Source organism: Sinocyclocheilus anshuiensis, unplaced genomic scaffold, assembly GCF_001515605.1.
Source record: "Sinocyclocheilus anshuiensis isolate Anshui unplaced genomic scaffold, SAMN03320099.WGS_v1.1 scaffold2333, whole genome shotgun sequence".
Taxonomy (NCBI): Eukaryota; Metazoa; Chordata; class Actinopteri; order Cypriniformes; family Cyprinidae; genus Sinocyclocheilus; species Sinocyclocheilus anshuiensis.
Genome location: NW_015551179.1, coordinates 102,061 through 119,399, shown reverse-complemented (window position 1 = coordinate 119,399; position 17,339 = coordinate 102,061). Strand labels below are relative to the sequence as shown.

The 17,339-nt window shown below is 38.8% G+C and overlaps 1 protein-coding gene across 1 annotated transcript in view; it reads left to right on the top strand.

Moving 5' to 3' along the window:
* Positions 1-1,620: 1,620 nt before the first annotated feature.
* LOC107663354 (arf-GAP with GTPase, ANK repeat and PH domain-containing protein 3-like) overlaps positions 1,621-17,339 on the top strand; it is a 34,339-nt gene continuing 18,620 nt past the window's right edge. The window contains exon 1 of the mRNA XM_016453562.1: positions 1,621-1,920. Within this exon, the coding sequence (XP_016309048.1) occupies positions 1,623-1,920 (298 nt within the window). The 5' untranslated portion in view covers positions 1,621-1,622. The remainder of the gene's footprint in view (positions 1,921-17,339) is intronic.

The window sequence follows — 17,339 nt, the reverse complement described above, 5'->3', positions numbered from 1 at the left end:
GCAGTCACTGATTACTTGCTGTGTGTGTCAGTGAAGGACTGAACAATTATAAGCATTAAACTGTCAAAAAATATCTGCTTACATAATACTGAAGCATCAATCGCTGTATACCAACAACACCACCTAAACATCCAATCGAATTTCACCCCCCTCCCCTCCATTTCAAGCACAGTTACGTGATGTGTGACGTCGCAATGGATGGTAGTGATGACCGAATCGTTCTTATGAGTCGAATCTTTGTAATGATTTTGTTTAAACGACTCGCGAAGCGTTTGTAAATCACTGTAGGCTACATGAGTTGATTAGCACTGGGAGATACGAACATTAATTATGTTATACTATATTTCATAAGTAGAGCTAACTTAAATAGGGAACAATAGGCTATATCTAATAATAGCCTATTGCTAACAATGAACAAAACATTTGAAATGAAAGCTGTGAGAATCAAAACAATGGTGGGAATCTGATTTGGAAACACTAGGCCTCGGCTTGAACAGGCTTGTTTTCATTTCTAAAAAGAATGTGCTTAAATTTACTGTAGCCTAAATCTAAATAGAATTAAACTAGATATCACCGTTTACATAGACTAAATGTCACGTTTACCGTTAGGTTACTCGGTTAAATTTCGCTACGTAATTCAGTCATTTCAATGAATCAATGGAGTTTCGCGTGAGGGCGAAAAAGTCCACGCAGATTTCGCTCATGTTCGCGAAAAACAGAAATCTGCTTGGTTTGAAAGGGACTTTAATACAATGCTACGCTCCTGAGAAAATAGGCTAGGCCTAATAGACATTTTTGAGAGCGAAATATCTCTAATGTGACAGTAGCCTACCTTGAGGTGTGTAATTAGCAACTTTATTACACAAATTATATGTAAAATGCAGCGAAGGGGGTTCTAGAAACACTTTTGAGCGCTAACTAAAAAGAATCAGTCATTCGACTCTTTGAACAGGTTCACTACGCGAACCGACTCGCTAAAAGATTCGGACTTTCCACATCTAGTGGATGGAGGTGGGGGACGGGGAGGGACTTCTTGGACCAAAAGAGGATTCAAACGTGTTTATGACTTTAGAGTAGAACCGCCGCATTCAGTCAGTCAATGGACTCGGGCGCATTGCGATAACCGGCCTCATTGTGTTCGCTTCAGGCTGGGAAGCAAAACAGAGAGAGATTCGGTCCAGAAGATCGCCCAAAAACAAAGGTGTGTCCATCTGAAAGACATTCATTGTCAAAAAAGGACAGGACACGCGCAAAAGAGCGAGCTCGTCGCTGGGAACAATGATGCTGATTGAAGTTTTGGTATTATGAGCAAGGCGCGCGGATTGTTGGAAACCCATTTGATGCGTCACTTATAGTTGTGATCGTTCTTCGTCAGATTAGAGTGTGCAGTGCGGATTCCTCGCGCGCTCTCCAAATCATTCCAAACGCGGCGTTTCTATTATTCCCGTGAGCTGTTCCTAGATCCACAACGATGAATTACCAATCGAGCGTCCCGGTCTCGGTGTCAGTGTCCGGGATCTCTCAGCAGTCCCAGCCCACCATGCCCACCCCGGGTACGGTACCGGCACCGGTGCCAGTTCCCCCGCCTCAGTTCGGATCCGGATCGTCCTGGACAGCCCACCATGCCCACCCCGGGTACGGTACCGGCACCGGTGCCAGTTCCCCCGCCTCAGTTCGGATCCGGATCGTCCGGGAGCTCCGGGGCGGGTCAGTTTGGCTCGGGAACCGTATCGGGCCCTGCAGCGCAGTCCGGCGCGTCGGGCTCCCAGTTCGTTTTGTCCAACTCAGCAGCCATAAGAGCCGAGATCCATCGGTTCGAGTCCGTCCACCCGAACATTTATGCAATATACGACCTGGTCGAGCGCATCGATGACCTGGCCCTCCAGAACCAGATCCGCGAGCATGTGATCTCTATTGAAGGTAAGCGCCAGACCAGATTAAAAGATGCCACAATGAAACATTGTATTGTCTGTCAGTGTAAAGACGAGAAAGCAGATGGTGCATGAAAACTAGGCGACATAAATGAGTGTACATCTCTAATCATCCTAATTAGGGGCTACTGATAGACCACCAAGATGACTTGTGATCACTAAATATGCAATACAATATTTCAATGTAGCATGCTGTTCAATTGAGTTGTGATACCAGTTTCACAAAATAGGGTTGATTTGCTTTGAAATGCATAAATAATACAGCTGATGTTTACACTTTCTTTAGTTGGATTGTTTGGGAATGAAGAGCCCAGTTCTTACATAACCACGAGCTTCCAAAACGTATCATTGTAAATTAAATTGTATATCAAAGATTTGTGGCTCTTTACATTAATATTGACATGCCAGTCAGATGTGATTTCCACGGTGGATCTTAATGCAGATTTGATTGTTTCATTAGAAGCTCCCCTGGAAAATGTTTTCCGAGGTTCCTCTCACCCACTATTTGTGATGCATCAGTCGTTCATTAGGGTAAAGTGAGTTTTTCAATCGATTATGTCAAAGACATTGACTCTGGATCTCAAGTTGAACCATTTTTTACAACAGAGCTGACCTATTGGATACCCTATTAAAAGCTGGTGGTGCATGCAAACAAGGCAACGTATCTATGACAGGCATCACAAATGAGTGTAATGAGAGGACTGGCTATCATTTATCCACAGTTTTACTGATTACTGATAGCCGTGAACCACCAAGAAGACTTCTGATCACTAAATATGCAATAAAAATCTTAACGTGCAATGCGTTCTGTAGTTTAATGATAAACTGGCTGTTAAAATGAGTTGGGAATTGGTTTCATGTAAATGGTCTTTATGTTGTCTGATTTGCTTTGCAATAGTCTTGGATTACGGACAGCGTTTAGTTTATTTGAAGAGCTGAGATCTTACATAACCAAGAACTTCCAGAACGACTGCTCAATTTGAGTATGTGTATGCGCATCAAAGATTTGTATTAATATTGACACGCCAGTCAGATGTGATTTTCACAGCAGATCTTAATTCAGATGTGATTGTTTCATGACAAACATATTTGTCAGCACCAGTTGCTCATCTACTATAAAGTGGGCTTTTAGCTTTAGAAACCTTATCAGTATGTCGAATACATTGACTCTGACTCCCAATTTTTACTACAGACCCGACCTCTTGACTCTCATATTAACGGTCAGGGCGAGAGTTCAGATTAGATGAGCTTTAGTCACAGGTTATTTAAATGCAAATTGAGCCCCTTGCTGTCATATAGTCACAGCACTTCTAGAATTGCAGGATATTACAGAATCCTCTCAGACAGTTTTATCATAGAGTTTCTATAGGTTTTGCAGCACATGTCAATGTATTTCTGAAGCAGCTACACAATACCAATACTAGTATTTCTCCGTTAAATGACTGCGATTCATTGCTGAAACACTATAAATGTGAAAAGAACAAGCTTATTGTGCAGATGATTGATTTATTGTGTTATAAACAGTGGTTTCACATAAGATGAGATGATTTTGAGTCTTGGATTTGGTGAGTCAGTTAACTGGTGAGATTTTCTGTAACTCTGTGTTCATTTTACCGTTGAGAAATGGAGATGGAGAAATTTCTGGATGAGCGGACACCCTTTCGAGGGGGCGACTAGGTCGACAGGAGTGGTAGAGTTTGCCTTTTCATTATGTGGGTGCGAGCGAGAGCCTGGGTTGTAAAAGCTGATGATATATTGATATGAAATACTTGCACAGAGCAAATCGATGGATGCTTTTCTGAAATAATGTCGCTATGTATTCCATATAGAGGAGCCAGGTTGGAGATTACATTTCAGTGAAGGGTTGACAATATTGTGAGCTGTATTGTAGGCCAGCAGCATTGTAATTCAGCCTGGACCTCTGTGCATAATGTTTATTGAAGGACGTTAGTGTAGATCTTTATCTTGTACTATTGAGGGTGTAAATAATCTGTGTTAATAGTATTATCCAGCTAAACCTCTTTAACCGCAGTAGGGTTAAGGAGCAGCGCTGGCTCTTGACCAGCAAACCGGAGATTTTTAAGTAAATTTGTAAAAAGAGTCATTTGCACTTTAAAAATGTCCACTTTCTTTTTCAACATCAAATCTTAGCTTACCTGTCATTTGACCATGAGGATCTTCTTTTTACTTAAAGCAATAGTATACTCCAAAAATGAAAATTCTGTCATTAATTACTCACCCTCATGTCGTTCCAAACCCGTAAGACCTTTGTTCATCTTCGGAACACATATTAAGGTATTTTTGAAGAGATCCGAGAGCTTTCTGACCCTGCATAGACAGCATTGCAACTACCACGTTCAAGACCCAGAAACGTTGTAAGGACATTGTTAAAATAGTCTTTGTGACATCGTTGTGGTACTCTCGTGAATGCGCTGCGGAGTCTGACATGGAAGAGAAGAATTGTTGAATAAAGTCGTTATTTTTGTTTTAGGCTATTTTACCGATGCCCTTGCTACGTTTCTGGGCCTGGGAACATTTCAGTTCCGTTGCTGTCTATGCAGGGTCAGAAAGCTCTCGGATTTCATCAAAAATAGCTTAATTTGTGTTCCTAAGATGAGCAAAGGTTTTGGGGTTTGAAACAATATAAAGTTTAATAACTAATGACTGAATTTTCATTTTTGGGTGAACTATCTCTTTAAAGGGGTCATATGATGTTGCTAAAAAGAACATTATTTTGTGTATTTGGTTTAATGAAATGTGTTTATACAGTTTAAGGTTCAAAAACATTTTTTCCCACATACTGTACATTGTTTCTCCTCTATGCCCTGCCTTTCTGAAACGCGTCTCTCTTTGGATTTGAGACTTTAGTCTTTGCAACTTTACAGATCTTCTTTATGCACCAAGAGCTTGTAACACTTCAAAGAGAAAGGAAAAATTGAAATCGTATCATATGATCCCTTTAAAATGCTAGTTAATATTATCACATTGGAGTAAAACCTGATGACTTTGTTCACAGTCACACAGGGTATATCTACCCCCAAAAAACTGGATCATATTTCTACTTTTTTGGGATTTTTTCCCCCACCCTACACTTGTGGTGTTCCAGGTCAAAAATGACCGGCCTACAAAAAATTGGTTATAAATTTTAGGGGAGCTCGTCCGATTGATCGGCTACCGATCATTATCGGCCGATAATCACATTGGGATGTTGTGTTTGTGGTAAACAGCCACGGATCAGTAGCGGACTCCTGTGTGAAAGCTGCTTCCCCTCTCACAAGAGTCACCTAAGAGGGGAATTTCCCCCATTTTCAAAAATGACATTCAGGCCCTGAATAAATATCTAAAAATCCTGATTGATGTATCACTATAAATAGTTATAAATTATAAAAAGAAGGCTTTAAAAAGATCGGTATCGGTGATTGGTATCGGCAGATACTGCTTTCAGTGATCGGCGATTGGTGATCGGCCTCAAAAATCATGATCAGAGCACCCCTAATAAATTTCTTGTTGTATTATTACCAAATATTGGATTTATTCTTCATGTCAACTTGTTTCTTGAAATTAGCATAGGTTTGTGTTTCTTTTTGGAACATTGCCAAAATTATCCACAAATAATGCTTTTTCACTCAAAAACTGACATGCATAAGCTCAGATCAATGAGGCCTATGATCAGTCAGTTGAAAAAGGAAATAAATAACTTGTGCTGATTGAAAGAAAACAAGCTGACCAAAAGAATGAATCCAAGATTTGTGATAATGTAGCATAATGAGGGATTTATAAGAAATTTTGAAAAGGTCGGTCATTTTTGACCTGGAACACCAAATTAGGTAAAGGATTTTCAGAACTGCACAAGAATTTTTAAGTAGGCCTATAATATAATTGGCTGTACAAGTCATTTCATTGAGTTAGAGTAATGGAAAAACTTATGTTGCCATTTTCCAGAAACTTCTTGCTTGAATTTCTATTGAAAATCATAGACTTCAGTTTTTAGTGTTCCTTTTGTTCCCAGACCTGAAATAACCTTGCCCTCTCAGACAAACACTAGTTACCCTTTTTATCGCAAATGCCAGTAACGACCAGTGTCAATCACCTCTGGTCGATGCTGACTCAACCAGCCTGTAACACCTGTAAAGGCTTGCTGTTGCCATGGAAAATCATAATTGTGATGTAGCTATCACTTGATGTTTCACAGAATGTCGAGCCTATACCACAGCGACGGCTATTGATCTCCAGCTTGCTGACCAATAGTCGTGAGGTAAGTGTTGAGAATATCTCCTCGCATGACGGTAACTGATTTGGACCAGTTTGAATCTGAAAGCAGATGGAATGTATTTATTAGTTTACATTAGCATTAGTTGTGCTAATCAGCTGCTGTGCCCTTGACTACTGGATGCTTTATTGACCGTTATAAATCAAATTATGGCAATCAACAGCTGATGACAGGAGAAATATTGAGTCGGTCTTTTTGCCATTAGTTTATTCATTCAGTGCAATGCAAATCCTCTGTTGTATGTAAGTGAATGGAATACTACTTTTACTATTTCAGCAGTATACTAGTATGCAAATTTCTTTGTATGCATTTACATACTACAGATTCCAAAATGTGCAGTATGCAACAAAACACACTGTATGAAATACTGCTCAACTCTACTTTCCATTTCTAGCACGACGAATGAGCCAGAATTAGTATCATCTTCAGTGCATCCGCTTTATTTGATTAGCTGTAATAAGTGTTAAAGTGTAAAAATTGTATTTCCAAGATAAATTAAGCATGCACATAATTAGGTGAAGTTTACACTTATTTAGAAACCTGCTTTTTTAATGGAACTGTTCAAAATGTTTATGAACATGAATGAATGAATGAATAAATAAATAAAGTGATTAAAAAAAGTCCCTGAATTAGGCCTATCCTTGCAATGTAGAGGGAAAAATAATTGTGTAAATTGATTTGTTTCTTGCATAATGCATTTTATTTCACATGCTGTTTTTTATTTCTTCAAAAATAGCACACAACTTTTTATTCCAAACACAGTCATCCACTAGAATAGTGACAGTCCATTATCATTACTGGTTCAGGTCTATGCTAAATGGTTTGGAAACTAGTCAACAATCTGATGTAACCTTGACTAGAGGAGCTACAACTGTGCTTTTACAACCAGTTTTTAAGTCCAGTTCAGCTCGAAGTGCATTGTGTTTTGGGAATTAAAAATCCGCCTCCATCTGTCATGTCCTCTTGTATGTTTTATTTATGTATTTTCAGTTATTAGAGAACACAAAGTTAATGTGATATAACAGGTTTTGTAAGAGAGCACAAATCTGTGTAATTTTGTATTTCTTTTTAGCAGTGATAAAGGTTATCAGCAATTCATCAAAGCAATTACACACTCAAGCACAAGAGGCCTCCAGGCAGAAAGCTATTTGTTTTCTTTGCTTCTCTTTCACCCCTGTCATGCCCCTTTGGTTGTAATATATACATGGTATTTACATAATCCTCCTCCACTTTATGCCAGTACCCTGGAAAGTTAAAGTATGTCATACCACACACATAACAAACAGGATGAATTGCGATTATTGGCCATGTTTGACACAGTGCTGAGCAACTGCATGGTGACTTTAGCATATATTTTCTGGACGGTGCAATGTTGCTGTAATTGATTCTGCATGGTGACTTTAGCATATATTTTCTGGACGGTGCAATGTTGCTGTAATTGATTCTGCATGGTGACTTTAGCATATATTTTCTGGACGGTGCAATGTTGCTGTAATTGATTCATATCTGAGTGTTTCGGAAGTTGTGAACAATTGGTGTATTTTGTCCTAAGTGCTTTCTAGCCATCAGCGTCCTTTGGGACGGCTTCAGAAAACAGTTTTTTTTATGCTGCCATCACTGTTATAACTGATGCCATATCAGCAAATTTGTGACTTTATCTCTGCCGCAGCGATGCCGTGGCCGTTCACTTTAATTCTTTTTTGTCAGCGTTATCTGAACGACCTTCGGCAGATGTTCACTGGTGTTTACAGAATTTTGAATTCAATGTCACCAGGGTCTAAATGAAACCACAGTGAAATGGAGCTGAAGTTAAAGGGTTAGTTCACCCTGAAATGAAAATTCTGTCATTTACTTGCCTTCAAGTTGTTCTAAACCTGTATGAGTTGACATAAAGATTTTTCAAAGAATATTGATAGCCAAACAGTTGCTGGTAGCCATTGATTTCCATAGTAGGAAAAAATACTGTGGAAGTCAATGGCTACCAGCAACTGTATGGTTAACAGCATTCATTACAACAACATTAGAGTGAGTAAATCATGACAAAATGTCTTATTTTTATTTTTTTTGGTTGACTATCTCTTTAAAATTCAGACTGTATGAATGTTGTATCATGAAAACAAAACGCCTTCTGATAGTTTCATGTGGGGATATCAAGTGTTTTATTAGTGACTGATTTCACTAAAGTTTACTTATACATATTTGAAGGCTACATGCCATTGTTTTAATCTATTGTATTAATATTTAATATGTAGCATATTTGGTTTTGCTGTGGTATCAAATTAATGAAATTCTACTGATATTGACTACTGAAATGTTAGTATCATGGCACAATATTTGTTCAGTAAGTTATATTTTGTTTTTTCACAGGCTTTATGACTGTTTGCTGATAAAACTATTGTGCAAATTTATATTATATTCCAACAGTTTGTAGTTCCACTCCATATGCCATGATTAAGACGTTTTAGTTTGTAATACTGCAGATTATTTGTGCTTTTATGTAAGAAATGGTTTCTTCCTCTTTAACTGAAGGCATGGTTTTTCAAAAAAGGGGGCCAGAAAAGAAATTGGTGCCTGAGAAATTTGCATATGCTTTGTTTTGTCATAAGCAGCACAAATCTCTATGCGCAACATTCTTGTTCCTTGTAGAACCTTCTGAAATTCTTGGAACGGAATCATATTAAGATGTTTGACGTTTACATATGCAGCTTGACATTTTATTATTGACACCCTGCTGATGGTCATTATGGAATAAATGAACGTATTGCCAAAAATGTCACGTTGTGAGTCATGCAATGCAAACTCGTGCATTTAAATTAAGCTGATGCACATCATGCACACTGCTAAGAAATCCATGTCCAAAAATACATGCACTGACTCCCTTGTGATGATGCATTGCATGCAACACATTGCATGTTGCACTGAAGCAATCGCTTCTTTGCATGTGCTGCATCACAAGGGAGTTTCCACAGGTATTTTGATTGCAGCAAGGCTTGTGACGCTCTTGCAGAAGAAGCTGTCGTGTGAATATGCACCTGTGTGTCTGGACTGCAGATACTACTGCGATCGTCCTACGTTATTGCAGCACGCCTGTTGCTTAGAAACCGGAGCCTTATAGCTTTGTTGAAGATTAGAACAGAACAGGAGTTTAAATAAACACCTCAGATATTCGCTCTGCTTCTCAGAGCTTGAGGAACAGTGTTTTATGTGTTCGCTCGCAACTGATTGTTCCCATTTTCGTAAGTGAAAGCATAATCAATAATTCTGAAAGACAGAAATGCATGCAGACGGCTTATTCAGTATCTTGTTTTTTTTTTCTTCAAATTTGTTATGTTAATGCTTGTGCTTAAGACATTAAAGGTGGATTATTTGCCTCCTGTAAAATAAAAGAGGTGCACTCTGGGACTAAATGCAAGATTTTGCGGCTGAAACGTGGTTTCTCTGTAGAAGTGTTGGTTGGTATTGTTTGGAGCGTTTGCTGTTAAATGCATGACCAATTGTACTTTAGAAGTCAAGAGCAGCCTGCATGCATTGCTCAATAATGGTCTTCAGAGTGGCATAAAACAGAATGAATATACTAAGAGTAATTCGGTTTGTATTCAAAAACGTAAGTGATTATCAACCAAGGTCCCTTTTGTATCATTTTTCTCAAGGAGTTTGACTTGAATGAGAATTTGCAGAATGTGGTTTAGTCATGAGAGTATGACTACTTGAAGAATAAGGTGGAAATTAGCTTATTAAGGACGATTTAAAGTTCTCCATCCAATGTACAAATTCATCCATGAGAAATATACCTCTGCTCTGTCTTACGGATATCTCTGTCATCGGTTTTTCATCTTTGGCTGTTGTTAATTGCGAGTGATCACCATTCAGTCTGTGCATCTGTTTCAGCTTTTCACCAAAGAGATGGTTTTGGAACAGGACACAGTGGTGACATCAAATGAAAACCCAAAACAATAGAGTAACGCTTCTCTCCGGACGGTTTTGTCGGAATCCAATGGATTTTTCAGATCCACGAGTGAAGGAAAATTCTCCACATGATTTCATCTCAAAAGCTCTTTGTCAGAAAGCTTCTGATGCTGCATCAAGTTCTGGAGTCACATCTCAAACCCATCCCGAACTTAGTGCGCTCTGGAAGCTCCGAGCCTCTGAGGTCGTAAGTCCGAGAGGTCATGGGTCAAAAAGCTACTCGTGAAGAGGCTCTTTTCATAGCAGGGAAACTCTGAAGCCACGGCCTATCTCTTTAACATAATATAGGCCTTTGTTCCCACTACACAAAGGTGCTCTCTCCGCTTGTTGCAGGCCTTTTTTGGCTTTTCCTAAGTGAACACACATGTTCTGCTGCAAAGAAGCAGCCAGGGGACTCCGTTTTGGTTGTGGTCATCTGTGGAAGACGCATTCTCCGTCGTCCAAACTATTGAGTATACACTATATTTTTCTGAACATCACTATTCCACCCTTGAGCAAGACTGTTAACTCTATTTCTAACTTTTAGTCACTCTGAGGACAAGCCTTGTAGGAAATATACTACACTGTCAAAAGGATTGTAACTTTAGGGATGTAATAGCTTGTCACTGGGATGGTACCCTCAAAAATATGTCTTTGTACCTTCTATTCTTCTGATGAGTGCATATTAGTGCCTTAATATATTAAAATATACCTTTTAGGCACAGATAAGGTATAAAGGCATACCTTTGAGGGTATTACTGTAGCTAAATGTGCAATTTTTTGCAATTTCTTTGCATAGATAAAGTTGTATGCTAAATTACTACTTATATTTCATGTTCAATACAAGGGATAGTTCACCCAAAAATGAAAATTCTGTCCTTAATTACTCACCCTCATGTCGTTCCAAACCCGTAAGACCTTTTAAGACCTACGTTGCTGTCTATGCAGGGTCAGGAGGCTTTTGATTTAATCAAAAGTATCTTAATTTGTGTTCTGGAGATGAACAAATGTCTTGCGGGTTTGGAATGACATGAGAGTGAGTAATTAATGACAGAATTTTCATTTTTGGGTGAACTATCCCTTTAAAATGCTGAGCTTTAAGCTCAATCGACAGCATTTGTGGTGTAGATTATAGACCACAAAATTGGTTACGGTAAGGCACTTATAATTGAAGTGAGGACTTAAAAGCAGAAATGTGAAGCGTTTTATTGTATAAAAGCACTTCTATTAATTATTCTGTTCAAATTGTTTGAGCTGTAAAGCCTTAAAAAGCTTTAAATCAGTACTTTTACAGTCGTTTTAGGGTTTATGGTGTAGCGTGTCATGGTGACTGTTGTAAAGTTGGATTTAACTCTTCACAAAAAAGGTTAGTAAGCCATTTTCACACTAAAATCATGTTATCAAGGATATTATACAAGTCTTGTGGCTTTTTAATGTGTTTTAACATTTACCGATCGGCTACATTCACTTGCATTGTAAGTGTCTCACTGTAAACCAGAAGGGACAGGTGGAAATTCATTTTTGTGGTAATCATAAATGCTGTCGATTCAGCTTGAACCTGGAATATACACCCTGAAACATGATGTTAGATTTGATTGCAACTATTCTGCAAAGCTATTTTGAGCATAGGATATGACGCTGATCTGCGATCTTCTCACCAAGTTACGGAGGTGATGGATCTGACTTTCTGTAAGTACAGACGAATAGGCATCTGGACCAGAACGGTACGCCTCATCTCCGGCGCCAGCGTGGCTGCTGAGTAGCAGATGGTCTGTGACATGAGAGGAGGGTTTGGAGAGCAGGGACTGAAGCCTGCCAAAGACCCTGGTTCTCCTCGCTGTTAGGACCGACACATTCAAACAAACACACACAACACAGTGGAGACCATCTTATTTGTATCTACGCATGCTTACAGTGACAAAGGCTTTTCATTCCTTTGGGATAATCCAGGCGTACGCCAACAGGACCCCCGGTTTGCCCCACGGCGGGCGCCACCTGGTTGGATGCAGATCCCTGTGATGCAGGCTGAACCACAAGGGCATGACTGCCGTACAGTCCGGATGGGATATTCATACTGTTCTGGCTCCTCTTCGTGGATACACCCCCATCCCCCAGCGTTAGTACGGTCTTGGAGAAATGGAGCACGCCATATGTGGGAGCAGGATGTAGAGAAGTTCCACAGCATGTGCCGTTGAGCATATATCGTCACTGCCTACAGCTCCCACACCGAACGGCTAATTGGAGTCGCACGTCCTGTTCGGGGACTTCAGACCTGCACAAGTTAAATTGAATTTATTAATGGCAATTCTAGAACAAGGCCGTGTCACAGTTTTTCGCTAATACGTCAGTCAACTTTCAAGGACATCCTTTTTTGGCTCGGGAAGCAGCTCTTTACCTACTTGTCTCTGCTTGAGGCAGGAAGTGTGCGTTGAGTCTAGGTTGTGTTAGTAAACTCAGCTCAGCTTGTTTTCCTCATGGTTTGGTGGATCTGTTTGGAGTACCGAGCGCTCGGCTGTCGCTTTTGGCTCTTGTCACACATACACACACGTTTTTCCCATGCGCATTTGGGTTTTGAATCAAATGCCCCTAGACCATTAGAAGCGCTAGTGAAAAGTGATACTCTTGTGTGCAGAAGAATCACCTGTTTAGGGTGATTCATTCATAACTACCTGTAATGATGCCTAGTCCATAGGGTTTTCTGTTGAAAAGAGTTTTTGCAAAATTCCTTTTACAAGCTACACTTTCTAGCGGTTAACTGTTAAGTGAGCTGAGGTAATTGAACACACTCAGATCTCTCTCTTATACATAGTGCCGGAGAGTCTGATTCATTTGATTGAATCGGTTTATCTTAAACAGTTCTCTTTTTATATAGTGATTTGGTTGATTCCAAATGGTTCTGTCTATCATAGCGTTGGAAAGTCTGCTTCATTATAGTGAATTGGTTCATCCTGAACAGTTCTCTCTCTCATGTAAAGCATTGGGAAGTCTGAATCATTTTAGTGATTTGGTTCATTCTAAATGATTCTGTCTTTCATATGAAGCATTGGAAAGTCTGATTTATTATAGTGAATTGGTTAATTCTAAACGGTTCTCTCTCATATGATGCATTGGAAAGACTAATTTATTATAGTGAATCATTTCATTCTAAATAGTTCTCTCTCTCATATGAATTATTGGAAAATCTGATTCATTATAGTGATTTGGTTCATCCTAAATTGTTCTGTCTTTCATATAAAACATTGGAAAGTCTGATTTATTATAGTGAATTGGTTCATTCTAAATGGTTCTCTCTCATATGATGCACTGGAACGTTTGATTAATTTTAGTGAATTTGTTCATTCTGTACTGTTTTCTCTCTCTCTCTTGTATGAAGTATTGGAAAATCTGATTCATTTTAGTGAATCGGGTCATCCTAAACAGTTCTGTCTCTCATATGAAGCATTGGAAAGTCTGATTCATTATAGTGAATCGGTTCATCCTAAACAGTTCTATCTCTCATATGAAGTATTGGAAAATCTGATTCATTAAATCGGTTCATTCTAAACTGTTCTCTCTCATATGAAGCATTGGAAAGTCAGATTGATTTAAGTGAATCGGTTCACCCTTGAACAGATCTCTTTCTCATATGAAGCATTGGAAAGCCTGATTCATTATAGTGAAATGATTCATTCTAAATGGATCTCTTTCTCATATGTTGCATTGGTTAATGTATCTTATGTTATATTGTTGTGTTATATTATATTGTAGTTGTATTTAGTGTAAATTCAAGATGTCACAGTAAGTGAGATTGAAATGTTCATTCATTCAATCATTCATTCATTCATTCATTCAGATCCCTTGTTTTTGTGTCAGAAATACTCTGTTTAAATTATAATTCATATCATTGGATAGTTATAGATTTCAAAATGTTACCCACTTAAATAGCTTCAATGCAGTTAGCTACACTACATGCTGCTAACAAAAAGTAGCTAACTAAATATAGGGCCTTTCGCACCGCCGGAACTGGGAGCGATTTTAGTACCGGACTGCCTTTTTCGAGAACCAAATTAGCTCCTACTCCGGAGCAGGGTCTAACCAGCACAACTGGTACTAATCGTGACGCAAGTAGACATTGATTGGCCAAACGCGTACGAAAACACCCTCACCCGCCATGATTTAAAACGCCGAGTAAACAAACTGTAAACATTGTCAACTTATTTCGCAAGTATGGAGAACAGCGATAGATGGACGGACGCTGAAGTGCAGGCACTTGTAGCAAATGCAGCACTGCCAGTTGTTGGAGATTCTTAGTCCTCCTTTCCGTTCCTTCAATTGCTTTACGTAGCCTATACGTCGACATTTCATGTCCATTATTGTGAAACCCGCGAGACACAACAAAAACACAGCTCCGATCACAGCGTCCTCCATCCTCCTGTTGTTAACGTTGTTTTTCTTTTGTTTCTGTTGTTGAACGCCGCGCACAAATGACGTTGCTGTCGACCGGCTTACGTCACTTCTTAGTACACACTGTCGGTGCGAATGCAACCCTTTAAATGGTACTGGGAAATAGTTCGCGCAAAATCGTCCCAGTACTTTAGTACTGTACATTTAGTTCTGGTGCGAAAGGCCCTTATGATTAGTTTCGTAGCTTGATGAACTACAGTTTAGAAGTAGCTTCCTTGACATTGATATTGTTAGTTGTAGTAGCTTTCTGTATCTGTTCAGTGTTTCAGTCAGTTTCATGTTAGTTTAGCCTATATTTCATATACCGACTGTGGGAGGTCACTGTTTACATAAGACCAGGTATTGTAAGTTTATCTTATGTGCACACTATCTCTGATTGGGTTATCATGTTAAGCACAAGCCTGGTTCCTGCATAACTACATCTGTCAGTGTCCGAACCTTGAAAATTCCAAGGTTATTCAGAGGTTGAGCCTTTGACACAAAGAGACCGCTTGCATTTTAACTATTTTACAGGTTTGAGATCAAAAGAAGCAGGACCATTAACTAATCCATTTAACCTCTTTGCAAATCTTGATGATTCTTTCAAATAGTTGAAAGAAAATCCATTTAACCCACCTCAGCTAAAATACTTCCCCTCAAAATTCTGCGGCAGGATGAGTGAGAATAATCCATCTTCGCTTAATGCGATTTAGCGGCCGGTTTCGCCGGGTTGTAAAGATTGTAAAATCTAACAGCAACTTTCCAAGAGCTGTTTTGTGGGTGTCACATGGGGGTGGAGCGGAGGCCTCAGGAGTGAAGTGTTGGCTCGGTTAGTTTACAGCTTTTGCTGATGACTGTGGGTGTCCGCCTTCAGCACTAAACACAAATGTGCTTCAAAACCGATCGTTTTGTAAGATATTGCATTAAAGAGGATTCATTCGTTTATCACGCAACTGAGCCTACATGAATGGATCCTCTTCACGAACACCCATCGAGCCAAAATCTGCCCAGATTTTTATAATCGTAAGCCTGGGTTTGGAAAGCCGCCATGGTGCAACAGGCCGCGTGTTATTGTGTAAGCCCCCCATATTGCACTAAGCTATCTTTTTTCAACCACTCAGTCTTCTTTGGTCAGAGGCCATGTGTGTGAAGTGATTTGGAGGTGCTTCTCCCCTTGGTTTTTCCCGCAGACGGCAGCAGGAGAATAGGTGTCCTTTGGCAGAACCAGCTGGAGCTGAAGGAACAACGCTTGGCACCTCACTGTGAATTCACACATTGTCCTTCTTCTCTTTGTCTGTGATTGTGTGAATTTTAAGGCCACAGTTTTTTTCCTTCTCTTTTTGTCCTAGTTTCAAAGAGATGTTCAGTTCGGTTTTGTTTCTTTGGCAGTATACCGTTAAAAAAAAAAAAACACTTTTTTTTCAGTAGTTTTATGAATGTTACCTTGAGTAGTTGTGGGATTTTTTTGTTGAATTGTTGCTTGGGCAAATTTTATCATGGCAAAAAGTATTTTTCTTACTCTTTAGAAGGTTATTCAGGTTATTTACATACAGACGTTTTAAAGGTACAGTAGCAAAAACATCCTGTTTTATTGAATAATAGGGTTGCTGAGTGGGTGGAAAATGGTCACATAACCAATTACAATGTTTCTGTATGAAAGAAAGCTTTATTTAACATTATTTAATGGTGGGATTTGCTTTTTTACCTTACAGATATTTATTTTACAGGCTTACATTTTATGTCATTTTTGTTGACATGACTTATTAAAAATGCATATTTTTTGTCTTATTTTATTATTTATAATATTATTTATTTAAAAAATAATTTATTTTTTATTTTTTATTAAAATGTATACAATTTTATTAATTTGTCCATGTTTTTAAAAAATAACTATAAATAAGTAAAACATTAAAAAGCTAAATTCAATAGTTTTAATCAGTGTCAAATAAGTGAATTTAGGCATAACTACATTATAATCTACAGTATGAAATATGGATTTTTGTCCCATTTTTAGATAAATAAAAATCCACACTTCAAATCCAAAATCAAATCCACACTTATCTAATATTGAATGTTATGATACAGAATCAACATTTGTTGACATAATGCCTGATGACCTATCTAGTCCCAATTAATTGTGCATTCAGAGATGTTTTTGGTTAATTAGTTAATTCTGCAATAGCATCCATGTGCTGCTCTCTCCGACTGGTGCGGATATCTCAGTAATCCCATGATTCAACACATCTGCTCTTCCCTGTGAATATGGAAATCCTGACATTCCCATGCAGTGTCACAGTTTACTGGGGTCTCTCTCTTGTCCCACAGCTGATGTGTATTTTTAGGTTTCCTACAATCCTTTTTTCCTGGAAAGCAGCTCTGCTTGGCACTTTGGGTGACCGCTCTGTTGGGAGTCGAAGATGCAGATCAGTGCTTATCTGAGGTCATTCTGTGTCTAGTTTTTGTCAGAATTTAGCTTTGGGAGGCTGGACTGAGACCAGGGGACCAAATCTGCTCTTGAGGGAATTGCTGTATGGTCTTGTTTACCTCTCCGTTTCCTGTGTTCCCCCAACTCTTAATGTTGGGTGAGTTCCAGTTGCCTGATAGAGGGGCCGGTGTGTGTATGTAAATACAAATCTACAGTAGATGTTTAAAAACATTTTTTTTTAATTATTTATTTATATATATATATATATATATATATATAAATATAAATATAAATATATATTAGTAAATATATTAGTAAATATGCGTTAAATCAAAAGAGAAAGTTA